The sequence below is a fragment of the Chanodichthys erythropterus genome, chromosome 11 (assembly GCF_024489055.1).
Source record: "Chanodichthys erythropterus isolate Z2021 chromosome 11, ASM2448905v1, whole genome shotgun sequence".
Lineage (NCBI taxonomy): Eukaryota > Metazoa > Chordata > Actinopteri > Cypriniformes > Xenocyprididae > Chanodichthys > Chanodichthys erythropterus.
This window is the reverse complement of record NC_090231.1, coordinates 54598746-54618989: the sequence shown is the minus strand read 5'-3', so window position 1 is coordinate 54618989 and position 20244 is coordinate 54598746. Positions and strand designations below refer to the sequence as shown.

The 20244-nt window shown below is 36.3% G+C and overlaps 2 protein-coding genes across 5 annotated transcripts in view; both read right to left on the bottom strand.

Moving 5' to 3' along the window:
* Positions 1 to 14495, bottom strand: part of gramd2aa (GRAM domain containing 2Aa) — a 38955-nt gene extending 24460 nt beyond the window's left edge. Inside the window, exons 1-2 of the mRNA XM_067401431.1 lie at positions 14319 to 14495; positions 7269 to 7370 (exon numbers count right to left, since the gene is read on the bottom strand). Of these exons, the coding sequence (XP_067257532.1) occupies positions 7269 to 7370; positions 14319 to 14362 (146 nt within the window). The 5' untranslated portion in view covers positions 14363 to 14495. The remainder of the gene's footprint in view (positions 1 to 7268; positions 7371 to 14318) is intronic.
* A 2493-nt stretch (positions 14496 to 16988) lies between these two features.
* znf609b (zinc finger protein 609b) overlaps positions 16989 to 20244 on the bottom strand; it is a 62763-nt gene continuing 59507 nt past the window's right edge. For 3 of the 4 annotated variants that reach the window (XM_067400070.1, XM_067400072.1, XM_067400074.1), the window contains 2 exons: positions 19846 to 19915; positions 16989 to 19384 (listed from right to left, as the gene is read on the bottom strand). In XM_067400070.1, coding sequence (XP_067256171.1) covers positions 19375 to 19384; positions 19846 to 19915 — 80 coding nt within the window. In that variant the 3' untranslated portion in view covers positions 16989 to 19374. Of the gene's footprint in view, positions 19385 to 19836; positions 19916 to 20244 lie in introns of all 4 variants that reach the window. The other variant, XM_067400071.1, reaches the window with a different exon arrangement.

Here is a 20244-nt window from a genome sequence, read left to right as displayed (position 1 = left end):
ATACTATATAAACAATTTCAATGTGTTCTCTATTAACAATTGCTGATTTTACAATTATGATTGATAAAATCAAAAAGAAAATGTTTAGGTATAACACTGGAGTCTCAATTACAGTTTGATCAACATATAAAAAAATGTGCAAAACTAGATCTTATATACTTATTAAAGCAGCCAAGTTGTGTATGTTTGCAATGATTTTTTTCACATCTTTTGCGACTACTTGAATTCAGGCTCCTTAATCCATTACTACATCAATAGTGTCACTATATAATCAAGCTTTCAAAGGAGGCTTTGGATCAGAAGTCAATGAATTTGAAAAAACAAAAAACATTAAATGTGTAAATATTTTATCTCCTAAGGTTATTTGTCAATTAATAATGCAACAAGAAGAAAACGGGAATTACTAACAAGGGTGCAAGAAGTCATAATTGGTTAGCAGTTCATTTCAATAATCCACTTTAGACATTCTACTAACTGCAAATAACATGTCAACTACCAACAACAACTAATGACATCAGAAATCAAATTACAGCAACAGCCCCTAAGAGAAAGAGCTGTGGAGGGAACACAGGCACATGGCCAAGAGTGCAGCAGAGAGTCCTCTGGCACAATGTCACATCTTCCTCTATCTCACCGTACAGCTGCTGACAGGACAAATGCATCTGTTATGCTTTTATCATCATTCAACATAACAGGGAACCCCGCTACACCCACACTCGAGAACAGAAACATGTTTCTTTTCACACATCATTGTGCCAGAGAAGATAATATTATGTCCCCTTAGGCCACTATTGTTTCCACTGCACTGTGCTGCTGAATCCAATAAAAATGAACATCTAATATAGATGATTCTAAATTCCTTTTGTTGCCACTTGAACACAGACACAATGCATCAAAGTAGTGCTGACTGAGTTACAAACATCTGCATGCCTTAATTAAATAAAAACAAATGGAAGTCTCCAGCAGTATCTCAGTGGTCTGTGAGAGACAAGTATGCTGTGTGTGTTTTTCACAGCAACATGTGATGTGGCTTCCTGTGTGGTGAGTGAGTCAGGATGGCATTCTGCCCACTAAATGTCAAAGAATGTGGTATGCGAATGTCTACAGAAAATAGTCATTTTCTGCATACAGTATGTAACACCTAGAAGACATTTGCCAAATGTACAGTCTTTGACCAAATATGTATCTATTGTTTGCAGGGCTGTATATTCATTTTTGTCCATTAAAATGAGAATCTTCCTTCTCTTAAAGGGATAGTTCACCCAAAAATGAAAATTCTGTCATCATTTTCTTCCCCTCAAGTTGTTCCAAACCTGTATGAATTTCTTTTTTTCTGCTGTTCACAAAGGAAGATATGTGGAAAAATGTTTGTAACCAAGCAGATCTCGCCCCTCTTTGACTGCCATAATAATTTTTTTTCCTACTATGGTAGTCAATGGGGGTGAGATCTGCTTGGTTACAAACATTCCTCCAAATATCTTCCTTTGTGTTCAGCAGAACAAAGAAATTTATACTGGTTTGGAACAACTTGAGGGGAAGAAAATGATGACAGAATTTTCATTAATGGGTGAACTATCCCTTTAAGACTACATAGAAATCACAAGTAAATAACATGTTTGGAATAGAAAACACCTCCCTGTTTCTACAGAAAAGACTCATTTAGCTGGTTTATGAGAAAAAGACTGAATTTTGACCAAATTACATTTCCGACCATCCTCTGTAGCAGCACAAGAATGACAAAATAGATAAAACATCAGCTAATGTGCATCATTTACTCTTCATTGCACTGCATTGAAATTCAAATTGAGCTATAGTTAAACCATTAAAGTTTTGCTTTTTGCTCCTGTGTCAGCATAACAGGCATGCATCGTGCTGCTCACATGTACAGCATTGGCCAGTACTGAGCTGGTGTTCTGACGTAAACACGGAAGCGCTGCACTGTGTGTACTACATCAACTGCATAGGAGACTGATGTGGAAGAGAAGAGATTGCTGAATAAAGACGTTATTTTTGTTTTGTTTTTTTGCGCAAAAAAGTATTCTTTAAAATTAAGGTTGAACCACTATTTTAACAATGTCTTTACTACTTTTCCGTGGCTTGACAATGGTTATTAAATTCCTGTCTGTGGAGGAGTCCGAGAGCTCTCGGATTTCATCAAAAATATCCGAGATGAACGAAGGTCTTACAGGTTTGGAACGACATGAGGGCGAGTAATTAATGATAGAAGATAGAATGATAGAAGCACCGATGTATCGACCAATGATTGCTTACCATCGGCTGATTGTTCACAAACAGCTGATGATTAGGGCAGATTATAAATTATAACCTGTCAAAACGGGCAGAAAAGTAACCCAAGGACCCCAGGACTGTCGACGCCACATTAACAGTTAAAAAAAATAGCAATGTTAAAGCAGATGACCCTATGCACAGTGTTGCCAAGTCCTCGGTTTTCCCGCGGGATTGGGTTACTTTAAAGGTGCCCTAGAACGTTCTTTCACAAGATGTAATATACGTCTAAGATGTCCCCTGAATGTGTCTGTGAAGTTTCAGCTCAAAATACCCCATAGAATTTTTTTAATTAATTTTTTTAACTGCCTATTTTGGGGCATCATTAACCATGCACCGATTCAGGGCTGCTGGCCCTTTAAATCTCGTGCTCCCTGCCCATCGAGCTCGCAACTCTATAATACAGTGCATTTACAAAGTTCACACAGCTAATATAACCCTCAAATGGGTCTTTACAAGATGTTCGTCATGTATGCTGCATGCATGCGTTGGATCCTGTGAGTATAGTATTTATTTTGGATGTTTACATTTGATTCTGAATGAGTTTGATGGTGCTCCGTGGCTAAAGCTAACATTACACACTGTTGGAGAGATTTATAAAGAATGAAGTTGTGTTTATGAATTATACAGACTGCAAGTGTTTAAAAATGAAAATAGCGACGGCTCATGTCTCCGTGAATACAGTAGGAAACGATGGTAACTTTGACCACATTTAACAGTACATTAGCAACATGCTAACGAAACATTTAGAAAGACAATTTACAAATATCACTAAAAATATCATGTTATCATGTCAGTTATTATTGCTCCATCTGCCATTTTTCGCTATTGTTCTTGCTTGCTTACCTAGTCTGATGATTCAGCTGTGCACAGATCCAGATGTTAATACTGGCTGCCCTTGTCTAATGGCTTGAACATGGGCTGGCATATGCAAATATTGGGGTCATACATATTAATGATCCCAACTGTTACGTAACAGTCGGTGTCATGTTGAGATTCACCTGTTCTTCAGAGGTCTTTTAAACAAATGAGATTTATATAAGAAGGAGGAAACAATGGTGTTTGATACTCACTGTATGTCATTTCCATGTACTGAACTCTTGTTATTCAACTATGCCAAGATAAATTCAATTTTTAATTCTAGGGCACCTTTAACAGCGTTGCCGTGGGTTAAAAATAAAAATCACCAATAAAGTGATATTTAGCCCCTGGAATGCAAATTTTATCAGGGGAACCCCCTTCCAAAAAACATGGATTTTACCCATCAGAACGCAATTTTTACCAGGGCACCCCATGAAACGCGATTGGGTTTTAGGCTAGGTTTGAGTAGCAATTGGGCGGGTTTTCTTGTGAAAATCTGGCAATGAATCCTGCAACCCTACCTATGAATCACCCGTAGTTCAAGCCAGGGTTGCCAGGTCTGCGGTTTTTCTCTACACAAAACATTATTTGTTGCGCGTCTCCCATCTAATAATTGCAAAGAACTTTGTGCTTTGTTACTTCTGAAACAAAGTCTCAGCTTTCAAATTCTGTCCATTTTACCATGAAATTCAAACAATAAATGGCATTTTGATGCTCTTAAAATGTGACATGACAGATCGCTGTAGAGCCTCAGTTCAAGCGGCAGTGCAGTGTCAAATGACAGGAATTATTTGGAAAAGACTTTTTCCTAAAGAAAATGAAACAAAATCGGTATCAGTATGAGCAGATATTATTCTGAATAATCGGAGGAGAAATTTAGTATTGGTGCATCTCTAAATCAAAAAGTTGTTGTTGTTGTTGTTTTCATTGCATTATCTTAGAGAGATAAAATTGTTCTACTTGTTTTAAATAGATTTGGCTCTGGTATCTGGTATCATGACATATACAGACTATCTTTAGGGACATCTGTGTAACATATCTCACATTAATAACCATTCATTCAGCTGCCTCAAACTACTTTAAATAGATTCAATCATCATTTCGCTTTGTTCTTTAAGCAAAAAAAAAAAAAAAAGATCAGTAATCATCATCTGCATGCAGATACCTTTAAAATGACAGTAAGATATAAATAAAGCGATATTACAATTGCTACTGTGTCTTTTTGTGCTATCCAGACATGAGTCATGCGCTCTTATTATGCTGTGCATGGTGACTGCAGCATGTCACAGTTGCGGCTCATCTTGCCCTGCCTGCGGAGGTGGAGAGTTACCAGACTGGCAGGGTGTCTGTATGCCCTTGGCTGAGGTTCTGCATAGGCAGGCTGATTAACAGCCAAAATGCATCTAGAGCCAGAAAGAGAATATGTCCCAGCAGCAGTGTACGGTCAATAATTCATCTAGAATCAAGTAAATGGGGATAAAGATCATCAAACTTGGATTTTTAAGGAAGAAACGCAATACAGCCTCTCTGATAGTGAGCTGTTCAGTCATTCCACCCTGTAGAAGTCAGCGGATGACTGTGTGAGCACATGATATAAAGCTCAACTAAACCTCATCTGAAAACTCGCTCCTACAGTTACACTCAGTCACAGAGTGGACTTGTAAGACGTGCTCTACACATATAATGGAATCTGCCACCATGTGAATTACCATTTGATTCCAACATTCCCAAAATGAAATTCTTAAAACTTCAACCCTTGTGAATAAGAAGTGCACTTTAAGGGATAGTTCACCCAAAAATGAAAATTTGATGTTTATCTGCTTACCCCCAGGGCATCCAAGATGTAGATGACTTTTTTTCTTCAGTCGAACGCAAATTATGATTTTTAACTGCAACCGCTGCCGTCTGTCAGTCAAATAATAGCAGTGATTGGGAACTTGAACAATAAGAGTCGAAAAAACTTCCATAGACAAATCCAAATTAAACCCTGCGGCTCGTGACGGCACATTGATGTCCTAAGACACGAAACGATCGGTTTGTACGAGAAACCGAACAGTATTTATATAATTTTTTACCTCTAATACACCACTATGTCCAACTTCGTTCAGCTTCCGGCAAGTGAGGTCTGATCGCGCTCTGACAACGGAAGTGATGTCTCGCACTCATTGAAGTATATGGGCGAGACATAAAAAAAAAGTCACCTACATCTTGGATGCACTGGGGGTAAGCAGATAAACATCAAATTTTCATTTTTGGGTGAACTTTCCCTTTAATTGTATTGAATAAGTATTTCAAATGTTAAACATATATTTTAAAAGAAAAAAAAGTGTTATTGCAGGTAATATAATATTAATGAAATAAAAAGGCTGCTTAAGTGTACTTAAAAAGAGTAAAAAACAAAACAAAAAAAGCTGGGTTAAAAACAACCCAAGTTGGGTTGAAAATGGACAAACCCAGCAGTTGGGTTGTTTTAACCCAGTGTTGGGTTACATATTTGCCCAATCTGCTTTATTTAACTCAACTATTGTCTAAAAATTATTGTACTGCTTGCTTAAAATGAACCCAAAATATGTTGGAAATTAACATCTCTTAGTATGTTTAATAAATGAACATAATAAAGATTTTATTAAATTGCTTATTAATAAATGTTCAATTTTTGGTTATGATTGTTGCCTCTAGTAATTATGTGTCTGATTTTTAATTTCCAACCTATTTTGGGTTAATTTTTAGCAATACAGTAATTTTTAAACAATAGTTGGGTTAAATAAAACTACCCAGCAAGTTAGGCAAACATTTAACCCAACCGCTGGGTTTGTCCATTTTCAACCCAACTTGGGTTGTTTTTAACCCAGCATTTTTTCATGATCATATGTTTGACACATTTAAGTAAACTTTTGCAAACTGCCCTTTGTAAAAAAGTCCAATTAAAAGTTGTACTTTAGACCTATTTTAAATCATTACTTTAATACAATTTTGTCACGCTTTAAAAAAGTACTCTTATTTTGAAGTGTCGTCTAACATACTAAATGTGTATTTAGAAATATATTTAAATACATGACATACCTTTCAATAAAAATTATATTAGAAGTAATTATGAAATACCATACAAAGAACTATGAAGTTCAGCTTATTGCATTTAATATAAGTTTAAACTGTGTTACATTTTCATTTTATTGCATTTAACATCCAGTTACGTTTTTGAAAACATCACATTCATTTCACACTGAAGTATATTCGGTTACATTTTATTTTAAGGTGTCTTTGTTACACTGTAATTATACATTTAAGTACTGAGTAATATTAAATAACTACATGTACTTAGGATTAGGTTTTGGTTTGGTTTAGGGTTAGTTACATGTAATTATGCATAATTTATAGTTATTACAATAGTAACTACATGTAACATATGTAACAATGACACTAAAAGTGTTACCGTATATTCTTTTTAAAGTTTGCTATTTCTGTAATAATAAGTACTGTATTTAAAAGTGTGATAAAGTGTACTTTTTCACAAGGGAAGTTCTTGAATAAAAAAAGTTTCAGGGTCAGATAAGGGGTATTTGGTTATTTTTGTTATTTATGAACATGCTGCGGTAAAAATCTTTATTCTACGTGAGATGGTATCATAGAAAGGACAGTATGAATGCACTGAACTAATATTTTACCTGAATATTGTGTTTGCAGTCTGACTTGTATTTGAATGGGATAAAAAAAGACTGTTTTACACAAAATAATACGCAAATATTAAACATCTTTCTGTTGAATTTTTTAATAATAAACATTAAAATAGTTTTGTTTAGAGGGTAGGGAAACAAAAACCAGTGTAGGAAACACTCAAGCGAGAGTATGTCTTGGCTTGAATGTTTATTATGGCTACCCCGTCTTAACTAATCTATTTTCCAAATCACTTGTAGGGTCACAACTGGAGCCTATCCCAGCATCTCAGAACTGTTGGAAAAACCCACAATAACACAGGGAGAACATGCAAACTCCACACAGAAAGCCTCAGCGGGACTCAAACCGTGGACCTTCTTGCTTCACTGCAATACTTCCAAAATAGCGTAAAGCCAGATGACACAAAGGCAATCGAAGTTGAGTCTACTTTTCAAGTCCTAACTTGCCTGAAATGCATGTCATCGTCCTTCGAGGGCTCTGACTGATCGTGAGGTGTTAGGAGCCCGACATCTTCAGCCTGATCCTGATGATCACTCATGGTCTTAGGCCTGCAGTACACACAAACACACGCAACAACACGTCATACACACTTCTAATGAGCAAACACAAACATTTAGCCTTTTCCCATAGAGCACATGCTATTTCTGGGCTACAATTAGACAGGTGTGATAAATGGACCACGGCTCCTGCTGAGAACGCTGCTCTACTGTCACCATCAACACTGTATGATGTTTTGGCCTATTTTCCCTTGTTATCTTTAATTGGGAAGCTTCATTAGGCTGCTTTGAGTCATCTCTGTGTGCACTGACAGACCGTTTCCTGTATTTGAAGGTCACACCATTTGATCCGCTGCTTAATGCACCCCAGAGACTTAATGCATGCTGCTACGTCGAACATACGCAGCTGGTGTGCTGCTCATCTAAATCGCTTAACTAGCGGTTATCCTGCTGGCTTTGTGCTAATGCACCTACAGGACAGAAATGAGAGGAGGGCAAAGTGCAAGGGATACAAACCTAAAGTGTCTTAAAATACAAAGAGAAGGACAAAAAGATTAAATGGTCAATGCATGATAATGGTTACAGTTACTGAAGTTTCTGTGCTTTAAAGGGTCATATCATAAATATTTGATTATTAATATTTTTTCCATTCCATTTTGTGCTGCTGTGCCTTTAAGAAACGCCCCCTTCACATGTGAACTGGGAAAAAAGCTCTTTGCTCCGCCCACACACAGATGCTGCAGCAGTATATGATTTGGTTTACAGAAAAAAGCAGATTATGAATGAACAAAAGATCCCTCGTGAAAAAGAAACACACTTATTATGGAAAGAATATACTTTAAAGGAATATACTTAAGTGCAAACTCAATGTAATGTTTTCGGACATTTAATTGCATGTTATTTGAAATTACATGAAAATGTATTATAGTTTAAATTAATATTATATGCATTTAGTTGAACTTAAGAGTGTTTTTATGACCTATTTAATTAGGACTTAAGTACATCTTTACATGTAATTTCATAATAACTTCTATTGTCTTTGATATTTGGTTAAAGTGTACAGACAAACATTTATGCTAAACATAAAATATAATTTAATGTCATCTCTATTGAAACATATACGTCATGTTTTTAAATATTTATAATTACACATTTGTAATGATGACATTGCAATTTAGTACATTTAATTTACTTTAAATGTAATATCAAATAACCCAGTTTGTGCTTTAGTATGTTAGTCAACACATCAAAATAAGTGTACTTTTCTTTAAAACATGACAGAAGATTATTAAAACAATGCTCTTAAATGTACTTTAAAGTAAAATTTTAATTTGACTATATTACAAAGTGCACTTTTTAAAACAGTCATTACGTAAAATCAGTCATACTCTCTTTAATTACACTTACATTTTTATTTCATTTTTAACAATAATGCAAGTTTTTTTTTTTAAATGTAAAAGTTTTTTGTTTTTACAATTAAGCACACTTCTTTTTCACAAGCTTAAAAATGAAGAAATGCTTAAAATGATTTAAAGTAAGACAAAATTAGCTAATAAAACTGACATTTTCTTTTTTTTTAAAAAAAAAAATTTGTTTCCTCAAGAACTGTCTTTTTTAAGATTTGGAAAACCTGGATATATGAGAGAATTTTAAAAGTGTGATTTCTAAACCTCATGAAGTCATGAAATTAATAAAATTAAGTCATGCACATTTCTATAATGAATATAAATTTTACTAATTTTACTAATTTCTCAGGCTCTAAAAAAGTAATCAGATAGAAATTGATTACATTTCTCAGTGGAAAACCCATGTATTCTGTGATCTCGGACAAATAGAAAATTATAGATAAAGATTGTGAATAATGGAATTCAATTATTTTAATTATATACAATTCTTTTATTTCATTATTTTAATGTTTAATCTTTCAACTTTGTCATTAAAGCAGAAGTACCAGAAATAACTTCGCCTACATGAGGGGCCATGGAGTCAAACAGTTTGAGAACCAATAATATACAGTACTGTATATTATTTGTACACTAATAAACATGTAATTTTTAATCGTCCCAACAGGCGTCATTGACGTGTAAATATGGACAAGCATGTGAGGCTCGGTTTGCTTCAGCAGCTCCAGGTTCTGCAGGTTAGTATGTTTGTACTATGAACTGTTTTATATCATGATATGACGCTTTATCAATGACAGAGCTGTCCTAAATATTGGAGGTTAATCAGTGCCCTCCCTGTTTCTCTATATTAGTGCGTATTTACTATTTAGGATAACTGCTAATCCGTTTAGCCAAATCAACTTTAGCCTACAGACACAGAAGCCTCTCTTAAAGAAACACCACCATTTTTTTGCTACCTGGCAACGGCATTGATGACAAAATCGCACATGCTGCAAAAGCTACAAACAAGGAATAAAGGCTTGAGAACCCTCTTAAAAACAAAGGTTCAGTGTGTTTTTACAGTGGAAGAACCTTCCGTGGAAAATAAAGAAAGTTTTTTTTCTCAACATGAAGCACATTTTATTAATATAAAGAACCTTTACTACTATAAAGAACCTGGAAAGATTCCATGAATATTAAAGGTTCTTTATGGAACCATCAATGCTAATAAAGAACCTTTATTTTAAAGAGTAAAGCATGTTTGCTCTGAATACACGTGATTTACGAGACATAAAACAAAGCACGGGAAAGCCTCCAACCTTTCTGGTAGTTAAAATCAGTTAATTAATAGCATCTTTCAAACTTAAAGCACATATAAAGGAATAAAATATCACACTTGTCTAAATTAGCCATATAACTAATATAGGGTTGGGCATATTTTACAACTATTCAAGTACAATAAGCCACAAAATACAGCCGTAGTAACTGCTATAATGTGTTAATGTTAATGGTTTACAGCGAGCAATGACAGGAGGTTGGCTGTATTTGTGTAAAGGGCCCTCAGGGCTTCACAGCAATAACAGAGAGGCAGCTGCGCTGCAGGAGGCTCATGGGCTGTTCTCATGTACATCTGCAGTCTGTAGCTGCACCCCAGGCAGTGACACACAAGAGAGCTTTCTGACGGATACTTTGCAAGTCATTCACACGGCATTATCCAGACCGTATTGTGAGGACATGCTGGTGAGCTTATTTTGTTGGAAAACACCTGTGTGATCACGGTTTATGTCAGCAAGAGTCAGGTTTAAATAAGCACAACAATCCTTTGTTTCATTTTCGAATACTGGAACACTCTGAAAAACATTTTTTCTTCTCCCAACTTTACAAAATTGTGGTAATTATGAGAAAACTCTAGTTGTTGCATTTGTTACTATTGTAAAACCATAATAAATTCCTAAGAGGTTTCGCCTTATTTTTTGATTGGTTAATAACATCACTTTTGGAAATTTGATAAAAACTATGATTGTTGAAACGCTGAACTCATGTAGCCTACATTACTTTTGGTGGCATATTATTGTAAAGAATTAAGAGGACTCTCCCTGCGAGAGACCTACATTATCGTCTTAACTTCTCTTGGCCTGCTCCACTGCCCTTTCCATTTATGAACACATACAGTACAGTCCAAAAGTTTGGAACCACTAAGATTTTTAATGTTTTTAAAAGAAGTTTCATCTGCTCACTAAGGCTACATTTATTTAATTAAAAATACAGTAAAAAACAGTAATATTGTGAAATATTATTACAATTTAAAATAACTGTTTTCATATTGGAATATATTTCACAAAGTAATTTATTCCTGTGATGGCAAAGCTGAATTTTCAGCATCATTACTCCAGTCTTCAGTGTCACATGATCCTTCAGAAATCATTCTAATATGATGATCTGCTGCTGATGATCAGCGATGGCCAATAAATCCTTTTATCGGCCGATACCAATTATCGGCCAATACATTGGTGCATCTCTATTTAAAATCTCTTGCATAGTAAAAATATCCTGTCCAAGGTTTGGTACAGACTAAGAGAACAATTAATGGTGTTTAATCGTGTATTAAAACCTAACAACGATGACTAGACTTTAATCAGGGTAGCGCCATATTTCATTTTTGACAGGAATGAAAACGCATACAGTGCGTTCAATGGATCGTACTGTTTAACAACAATCCAATTGTTCAGCTGATGAAAGAAAAAAAAACTTTCAGTAGACAAAAACTCCTTAAAACAGTTTTGAAAGTTATGAGTTGTAAAAATGACGTGATCTAGACTGTGCATCTATCCCTCACAACCGTGATTTCATCCGCATTGAATTCAATATGGCGTCTAACCTGACTAAGGTCTAAATTAAAGTCGGTGTGGTTACTTACAGTTCAATGAAGCAATTTTATAGCCACCTAAACTTCTGTAACCATGATAAAATCACTGTAACACAATGCATCAAGCAAAATGGTGGCAAATATTAAATAATAGAATATATTTTATTATATTCAATTTTCTTAAACGTAGCAAAAGAGAAATTATTCGTACAAGTACACACATTTGAAGCACATATTAATAATGTTACCCGGACAGCTTATTATCACATACGTAACATTAATCGTCTCCGTCCAGCCCTCTCAATAAGGAGCACTGCCATTATGGTTCATGCGCTTGTCACATCACGTATTGATTATTGGCTTCCTGTTAAGCAACATTGAATTGAAAATATTGCTTCTTGTTTACAAGGCACTGCATAATCTCGCTCCTCCTTATTTGTCTGATCTTCTCTCCATATATACTCCCTCTCAAACACTTAGATCATCTTCTACATGTTCTCTAGTTCTTGCTCATATGCGGATGGCTTCTATGGGACCTAGAGCTTTTAGCTATGCTGTCCCTCATCTGTGAAACTTCTTTCCACAGGACATCAGCAATAGTGATACTCTTCCCATTTTTAAATTTCGCCTATCGGCAGGCTTTACAGTTACTGTGTATATGTATCTTTTATAAATTGTAATTTTTTTTGTCTTTTTGTTTTGTTTTATCTGCTTTGTAAGGTGTCCTTGACTGTCATGTAAGACACCAATAAATAAAATGCATCATCATTATTATAAAACATGCAAATTTACATACATAAGAATCTGAATAAAAACTAACAATTATCTGCCAAGTAAGTCGCTCGCTTGACGTTTGCAGCTGCCAATGTAGCAACTTTGGCACATTAATATACTGTAGAACTTAATTGTTGTTTAACAGCATACAGTAGCAGTATTTTACTCTATTTCCAGCTAACAAAAATATATTCTAAGAACGTTTTGCTAACAGTTATGAAAACGTCATTTCTGCTTGTTGAAATTATTTAAAAATGTTTTTTTCTTGGTCATACAAATGTTAAGGGAACATTCCATTTTATAATTTTGTAAACATTATGGGAACATTACTTTGGAACGTTCTGAAACAAGTAACAGTATAGTTGCAGTATGTAGGATTTCAGTCCGCTAGAGGTCGCTAGAGGCCTATTCAAAACAAAGGCGTAGCTTAATGACGCCAAGTTTGAGTGTGGAATCTTCGGACATGTGGTCTCCATCTCAACGGACGGTATGAAAGAATCGGGATAGGACTTGGGAAGAAATCATGTTCATGGATGAGATTATTAACATTACTGTAGTATGAAGCAGAGCAGGACTGAGTGTTGTGGGAGCTGAACGAGGCCGCTGAAGCGATTGATCAACACACGCCTCATGAGCAGCAGAACTTTTATTATGTCACAGTCGCCACCGCTTTTCACTTGTTACACACTGCAGTAAGATAGATCGATTTCAGAATATCATATTAAATACTGGATGGCTTGTGTTGATAAATGGCATGCAATTAATTTTAAAACATATTGTATGATGGAGAAAATGCTGTATTACTGTTACTAAAAATAAAGCTGCATCTGATTATGACTATGTTAGCTACTTCACAAAATAATGTTTTTCTCTGAAGAATGGTAAAACATGGTACTCGCAAAAAATCAAGAAAATTAGATTTAAACAATAAGACTAAATGTGTTGAGCTATATAACAACAATTAGTTCTGTCTATAAATATATCAAAACAGTTGTTCTCTTGTCTATTAAAACGTGTAATATATTAAATCGTCTTTGGTGTTTCCATGGTTTCTACAAAATAAAACCGGAAACCAAGGTAACGCGGGTATGACGCAATTGACAGGCGACTCCTCACACGTCCCGGAGCCTTGGTTAAGTTTGCAATTTTCTCACGATTTACAAATAGTTGGAAACATTTGGGATATTGTAAGTACTCAAGTGAACAAAATATATAACACTGGCCTAGTGGTTTTTGGATATTTTACTGCAAAAATATTACATATTGCACCTTTAAAAAAAACATTAGACAAACATCCAACTAAAACGTTTCAGAAAAATTTAGCTTGACTTCGCATAACTTGAACAAATGTTGCATTACAAGTTACATGACAAATTTTCTTCGGTAACACTTTAGTTTAGGGACCCATTCTCACCATTAACTAGAAGCTTATTAGCATGCATATTATTGACTGTTTATTAGTAGCTAGCCTACTTTGCTATAAAGCACATATTAATGCCTTATTCTGACCTTATTCTACATCCCTTAATCCCACACAACTAATACCAACATAATTAATAAGCAGTAATTAGGAGTTTATTGAGGCAAAAGTCGTAATTAATAGTTAGTTAATTAATAGTGAGAATTAATCTCAAGTGTGACCGTTTGTTCATAACCTCGACAGAACTTTAACATCCAAAATGAAAGAAAACACGTTCCATGAACGATGTATGTTGTTGTGCTAACATTATCAATGACCAAATAACATTCACCGAACGTTATATCAATGTTACTAGAGGAAAGTTTGAGAAAACCTTGCTCATTTGTAATGAGTTAGTCAAGTGTAAATTTAGCATTAAACAAATAAACTGGCTCTCTTTACCACAAAATCTGATATTCTCCGTTTGTACATCAGTCTAAACCTGTGCGCGAATTAGATATGTGAATTACAAACAGTAGACGTCACTACGTTCGCAAAATATAGATAACGTTACGTACCTGACGGTGAGGAAATATCCAAAACCTCGCTCGACGTATCCCATAGAGACGTGTCAGTGTAAAGACAACGGCATCATACCGGCGTTATAATAGTCCGTGCTCATAAAGAGCGTGTTTATGAATGTAAAGGGTCATAAGTGTGATTGTGAGCGATATGTCTTCTGAGAGCTTTAGCGTCAGCAGCATTAGCGACTCGGTGTCATTAGGAAGCTCCGGGAACTCTCCCTGGATTTACTCCTCGGTATCAGCGCACACACATACACAGACTGACTGACACGCTGCAGAATCGGAATAAATAGCTATTTGCTCGTTAAATCAATTATTTTTTCTAGTCCAGCCACTTCTGACAAAGTAAATATCCGTAGACGTCTATAAAAATGGATCTGTATTTGAAATCTAAAGAAAACATTTCAAAATACGTAGCCTATTATCATCATATTAATATACTTCATGACAGAAGCATTTCATTTAGCTAGTACTTTACAACAGTTGTTGGTAATATTATATTTCTACATTGATCGTAATTTGAGATTTGTAAACCAGATAATAAATAACAGGCCTAAAGACTGTGTAAATCAAGTTAAAAGAGATGTACACAAGAAAGCATATGAATCAAATCCAAAATTAAAATGCACTTGTAGCAATAAAGCATATGCCTGGAATGAATGGGGACGTTCACATTTTGGGGATACATTTTCGACTGCACAGATCAGTTGAGTTCTTAATAGCTTAAAGTTCAGCATTAATAAAAGTCAGTCCACACACTATTCATCTGAGCCTCACCGGTCTCTGGTGCCGTGACCATGGGGGCGTCTCTGTGCCTCAGGCCCCTCCGCTGAAGGAGCCTCAGAACTGGCTGCGTATATAGTGCATCCCATGAAATCCCAGATATCTGATGCAGACTTGCTTAGCAGCAAGAAGAAAAGTGTACTTCCATGCCCTTGCAGGACAATAGAGGAAAAGTCATTGCCTCAGCATCTCCCTACCTCCCTCCCATCCCCCTCCCATCTGATTCAGTGATAATCAGATTTTACATCCAGAAAATCATCCCGCTGCATAATCTCCACTGCTGCATCACGTTGCACATAAAAAGCTCCTTTTGTCATAGACAAAGCACTTTACACAAGCTGAAAGGGCTTACGGCTCTTACTGTGCAAATACTCAAATGATTACAAACAATTACCCTTTCAGACATTTCATTGTTATCATATGACTGTCTAACAACATTAGAGCAATAATATGGAAATTGAATTAAAATGCTAGGGACTTGGAATTTAATGCATCCAGGATTTTAATGGTGAAGCATTTGAAATATTTACAGCAATTGATTGAGCATGTCAGTCGTATAAACGGTAAACACAGCGTTCCCACAGTCATAGAAAATGTGGAAAATCACAGATTTTTAAAAAAACAAATGACTGATATACTATGGGAAATAATTCTTAAAAAGTGACTGACAATTCTATAGTGCATATAACATTTACTAGCGTTTCATTGGATATAAATTGCATAATCTCTATAAAATGCATGTTTGGATAAACCATGAAGATGTACTGGTCAAACGTGTAAGAAAGTGATTCTTTATCAAATTAATTTATCTCAGACAGTGGGAATGAGTGTCCTCTAATGGTGACTAGTTCTTACAATGGTCAACAAGGCCCTGTTTACACCTGGTATTAAGATGTGTTTCGGTCGATCGGATCAAGTCGACGAGGTAGACACTTTTGTCCACTTTCAACCACTTCTGTCCCATTTTCTTAGAGGGGAGGGTCTATCAGTGGGTAAATGTATGGTTTTTCAGATCTTTCGATCTAATGGACGAAAAAAGCTCATGCAATTTACTTATGAACTCGCCAGGAGATGACGGAAAACATACGGAGAGCATCAGCTTTCATTTCTGCTCTGATAGCCGAACGACCATGCCAAACGCTGTGAGTGCGAGTTCGAAATCAGGAATGGTGAGAGAACATTGTGCTTGGTACATTTTTATCTTCAAACCAAACTTGGGTCTTAAGCCGACAAAGTTTAAATCCCGTCTGGCTAGAGCGTCTCTCATAATGTTTACACATTAGGTTTGTAGGTGGAGAGTAGGCGGTCTTTTGTGGCTGTTCGAACATATTTAACCACAAGATCGTCTACACTATGAAAACAAGCCGATCAAATGCTTTTTCGACTACCTCTGGAAGTTGTCGAAAGTGGACAAGCTCAAAACATTTTAGAACCCTTTTACACCTGTATATAGCTTCCAGAAAGTCCACCCTTTGACATTTCTCTTTAAAATTTCTAACTTGTGACCTGTGTTTTGTTTTGTTCTGTCCTCTGCGCTTCCACGTTCGTCATTGCATCATACATCCTCCCCTTGAATAAATCAGGACAGAAGTGGTTGAAAGTGGTCAAAATAGACAAAAATTAAAACACCAGGTGTAAACGGGAATGTGTCTACTTGTGATCCGATCAACCAAAACGCATCTTAATACCAGGTGTAAACAGGGCCAAGGATAAAAAAAAAAAAAAAATCTAATTAAAGGATAACAGAACAGGAACAGAACAGAACAGAGAGAGCCACACAAGGACAGATGTGATTGTCTCATAAAAAGATTTATTTTTTTTTTTGCCTAAATGTACAAAGGCAAGTTACAGTATTGTATAAAAAAAAAAAAGAAACGTGGTAATGTACACTTTACATAAGAGAACAGTCCAAGAAAGAACAGGAGGAATTGGGTGATACAGCCAAAAAAAAAAAAAAAAAAATCCAAACAAAGCCATTAAAAAAATGTAAACATTCTTTAAGTACCGGGGCCTGATACCTGGTGATAAATTGTCTTTTGAGAAACACTTGGGATGAAGCGTGACAGGAAAGAGGTGGTAGTCCATCGTGAAAATGATGTAAAGCATGCAATAGTGCACTGCATCCTCTTTCCAACAAATCAAAGCATGTCAACCGAGCACCAATTTTCATTAACTGAGAATCATTCTTAACTGTCAAAAACCATGAGGATCAAAAATAATGGTTCAGGTTTGAACTCTTGACAATTCTTTGCAGCACAAACATCCCAATGTACCTAATATCAAATTACATATTGATGAATTTGGATGTGTAACAGCCCATTTCTCTTAGTATTCCGTGTACCATGGTGCTTTACTGCTTTTTTTTCCATTGTGACTTTACACATGGGATTGAGTGAATGAGTCAACATAATCCTCCGAACACCTGTCTGTCGTCTCGTTCCAACAGAGCCTGTTAAAACCTACCTGCTCGTGTGAAAGTATAACCCAAAATCAGCATTTTTGTCTGCAGAAAACGACCAGGAAAACGCCTGAGATCCATCATGAGCTACGACTAGTCGAGATTTTAGATTAAGAGACTCCCGAGACTCATTTGAGAGTTTCAAGGATCTACTAAATGTTAAAAAACCCAGCAAGCATTGTGACAGCAAGCCAAAACAAAGCTATAGCAGATAAAGCAGAGGACAGTACCAAAAACGGAAAAGAAAAACACACCCGAGACAGGAAAAAAAACAAAAACAAAAAAGTAATCGGATGGTTGCTTGGTTGAATTTTAAAACAGTCCCTCTGTACATCATATACAGACGTCACATAGTGTGCGCAACCAAGAAAGTCGACAGCGTTTGCTTGCTGCGAAACCAAAGTATGCTTTGCCTGAGGAGACACTGTTTAAAGTCACATTTCTAGTGCTATAGTACACCATGCTGGACGACACATGAAATACACAGAGCATGATGGGCTATGAAAGCATGTTCGGGTCAAACGCTCACTTGGTTTCATAAAACACGCTGGAGTTATCACAACACTTCCACGATAAGTGTTCAGGGATAGAGCGGCCCCATGCAAGAACTTCAGAACAATTAGAACGAAACTACTGGGCCTCTGGTGTCACGCACCCCATACCGCTGTAGCAGAACGGCCACCACGTAAGCGTCTCTCTAAAAGAACTTACTATACCTTGTCACATTAACAAACATCCATTTTAAGAACCACAGCGATAAATCGGAAATTCTGTTAGCGATGAGGTAAGGTAGCCAAGACCGGAAGGAGGATATTCGGATTCAAGTCGAAGGATAATCGAGTGGAATCGATGAGAATTCCCTGGAGTAAACGGACCTCAGCCAGTGATGTTCTTCTGAAAGACTGAGGCGGAACAGTGCTCACTAAAATGATATTTCACAAAGGAATCTTGAATAGAAATATCTCGCTGAATGCAGTTGTGCAGCCATATGATACAGGATGCTTTCTTTAATTTGATAGACCATGAGATGGTACTGATGAACAAGTCTCAATAAAACAGCATGACGGTCACCGGAACTTACTGCAGTTTAAGCAGAGTGCTATAAATTACTGGTTGTAGGAACAGAATTATTTTGAAAAAATAAAAAAAGTAATTTTTGTTACACGGAACCATGCTGATGATCGAGAAGCGAGGCATGGAAGAAAGAAAAAATCGTGAGGGAAAAAAAAGAAAAGAAAAAGAGAGCAGTCTTGAGGCATGTGGCGATGAGAACCGTTTAGGAACCACTGGCATAAAGACAGAGTTATGAGACAATGCTAGATATTATCTGCAGCGTTCACTGGTGGTATCTAGAGAACAATTCAAAAACCGTGGGTCAAACCGATTTTTTTTTTTTTTTGTTCAGTGAGGATGCCAACTAATATAAACAGGAAACAACTTTAGTTATCTCAGTGTGATAAAACTATTTTCAGTCTTTGTGTTCTTATGTCCCCTCGAGTCCTTGCCTCAGCCTGGTCACAGCCTGCGTCGGGAGAGTAGAATGACAGTCCTTGGTTTTCGATCATTGCTCACCAGTTCACAGGCTTATAGTTCAGTGGCCAGCTGGGCTTTGAGCAGGGCGGGATGGCTTTGAACCTGGTCTCAGTCTGTAGTGGGGTACGAGGTACAGATACTAGGAAAACATCTGCCACACATTCCGGCAGAAAAACTAAAAATATAGAAACACCATTCAACTGATGTCTAAATGAACTCCATATACTTCCCCATGTGATCCAGTCACATGATTATTTGTAAAGAAGGGCGAGACAATCAGGTTTCCCTAAAGAAAGAAAGAAAGAAAAAAAACATTGGTTAGAATACAAATTTAAATGTATTATTTTTTAGATTTATTATTAAACATGCCTAATGCATTCTACCCATTCCCCCGATGTTATTACATGTTTTTCCACCAGAGGTCAGCATAGGCTTCATTTGTCGAAACAGTAGGAGAGTTAACAATTCTGCTGTGCTAAAAGCACTAGCCTCAATCTAGGGGTCCTTAAATAATCATGCTGCAGTGAAACTGATGGGTGGTCTATAGAACCTTAAGTTGAAGGGCCTCAAGTGGACAATTATAAAGACCTCTCTGTGAGCTTGGGCATCAAAAACAAGCTTTTACATGACACATGAATACATGCTGCTGTCATAATTGACTGATTTATGTGATTTACTCTCTGTTTGGCCACAATCTATCACTTCTGCTGACTTTTCTTGATCTTTGTTTCCTCTTACCATTCTCACCTCCGTGCTGGTGGGTACAGGGAAGGGGCTGAGGCTTGCTGACTGGCAACAATCGCTGACGATGAAAGGCCTGCAATTAAGGAACATCCAGTAAAGATGTTGTTTACGCACAGTTTCCTTGTGGAATTGGCACAGTTTTATAGCAGCAATATTTTGTTCCACATCAGATGAGCCATTTGAAAACTCATTAAGAAATGCCTGGTTCACATTACCACAGCAAAAACAACTAGCCTAACTAATATACATTTCAAATATTATTAAAGACAAGTAAACAGTCAGTAATCAAATTAGAACAAATAAAATAGCTAATGTACAAATGAATAGGCCTACAACTGAGTACAGGTACAGAAATTGAAATCAAATGTAAAAACACTGCATAGTTTTCTTTTTATTAATAAA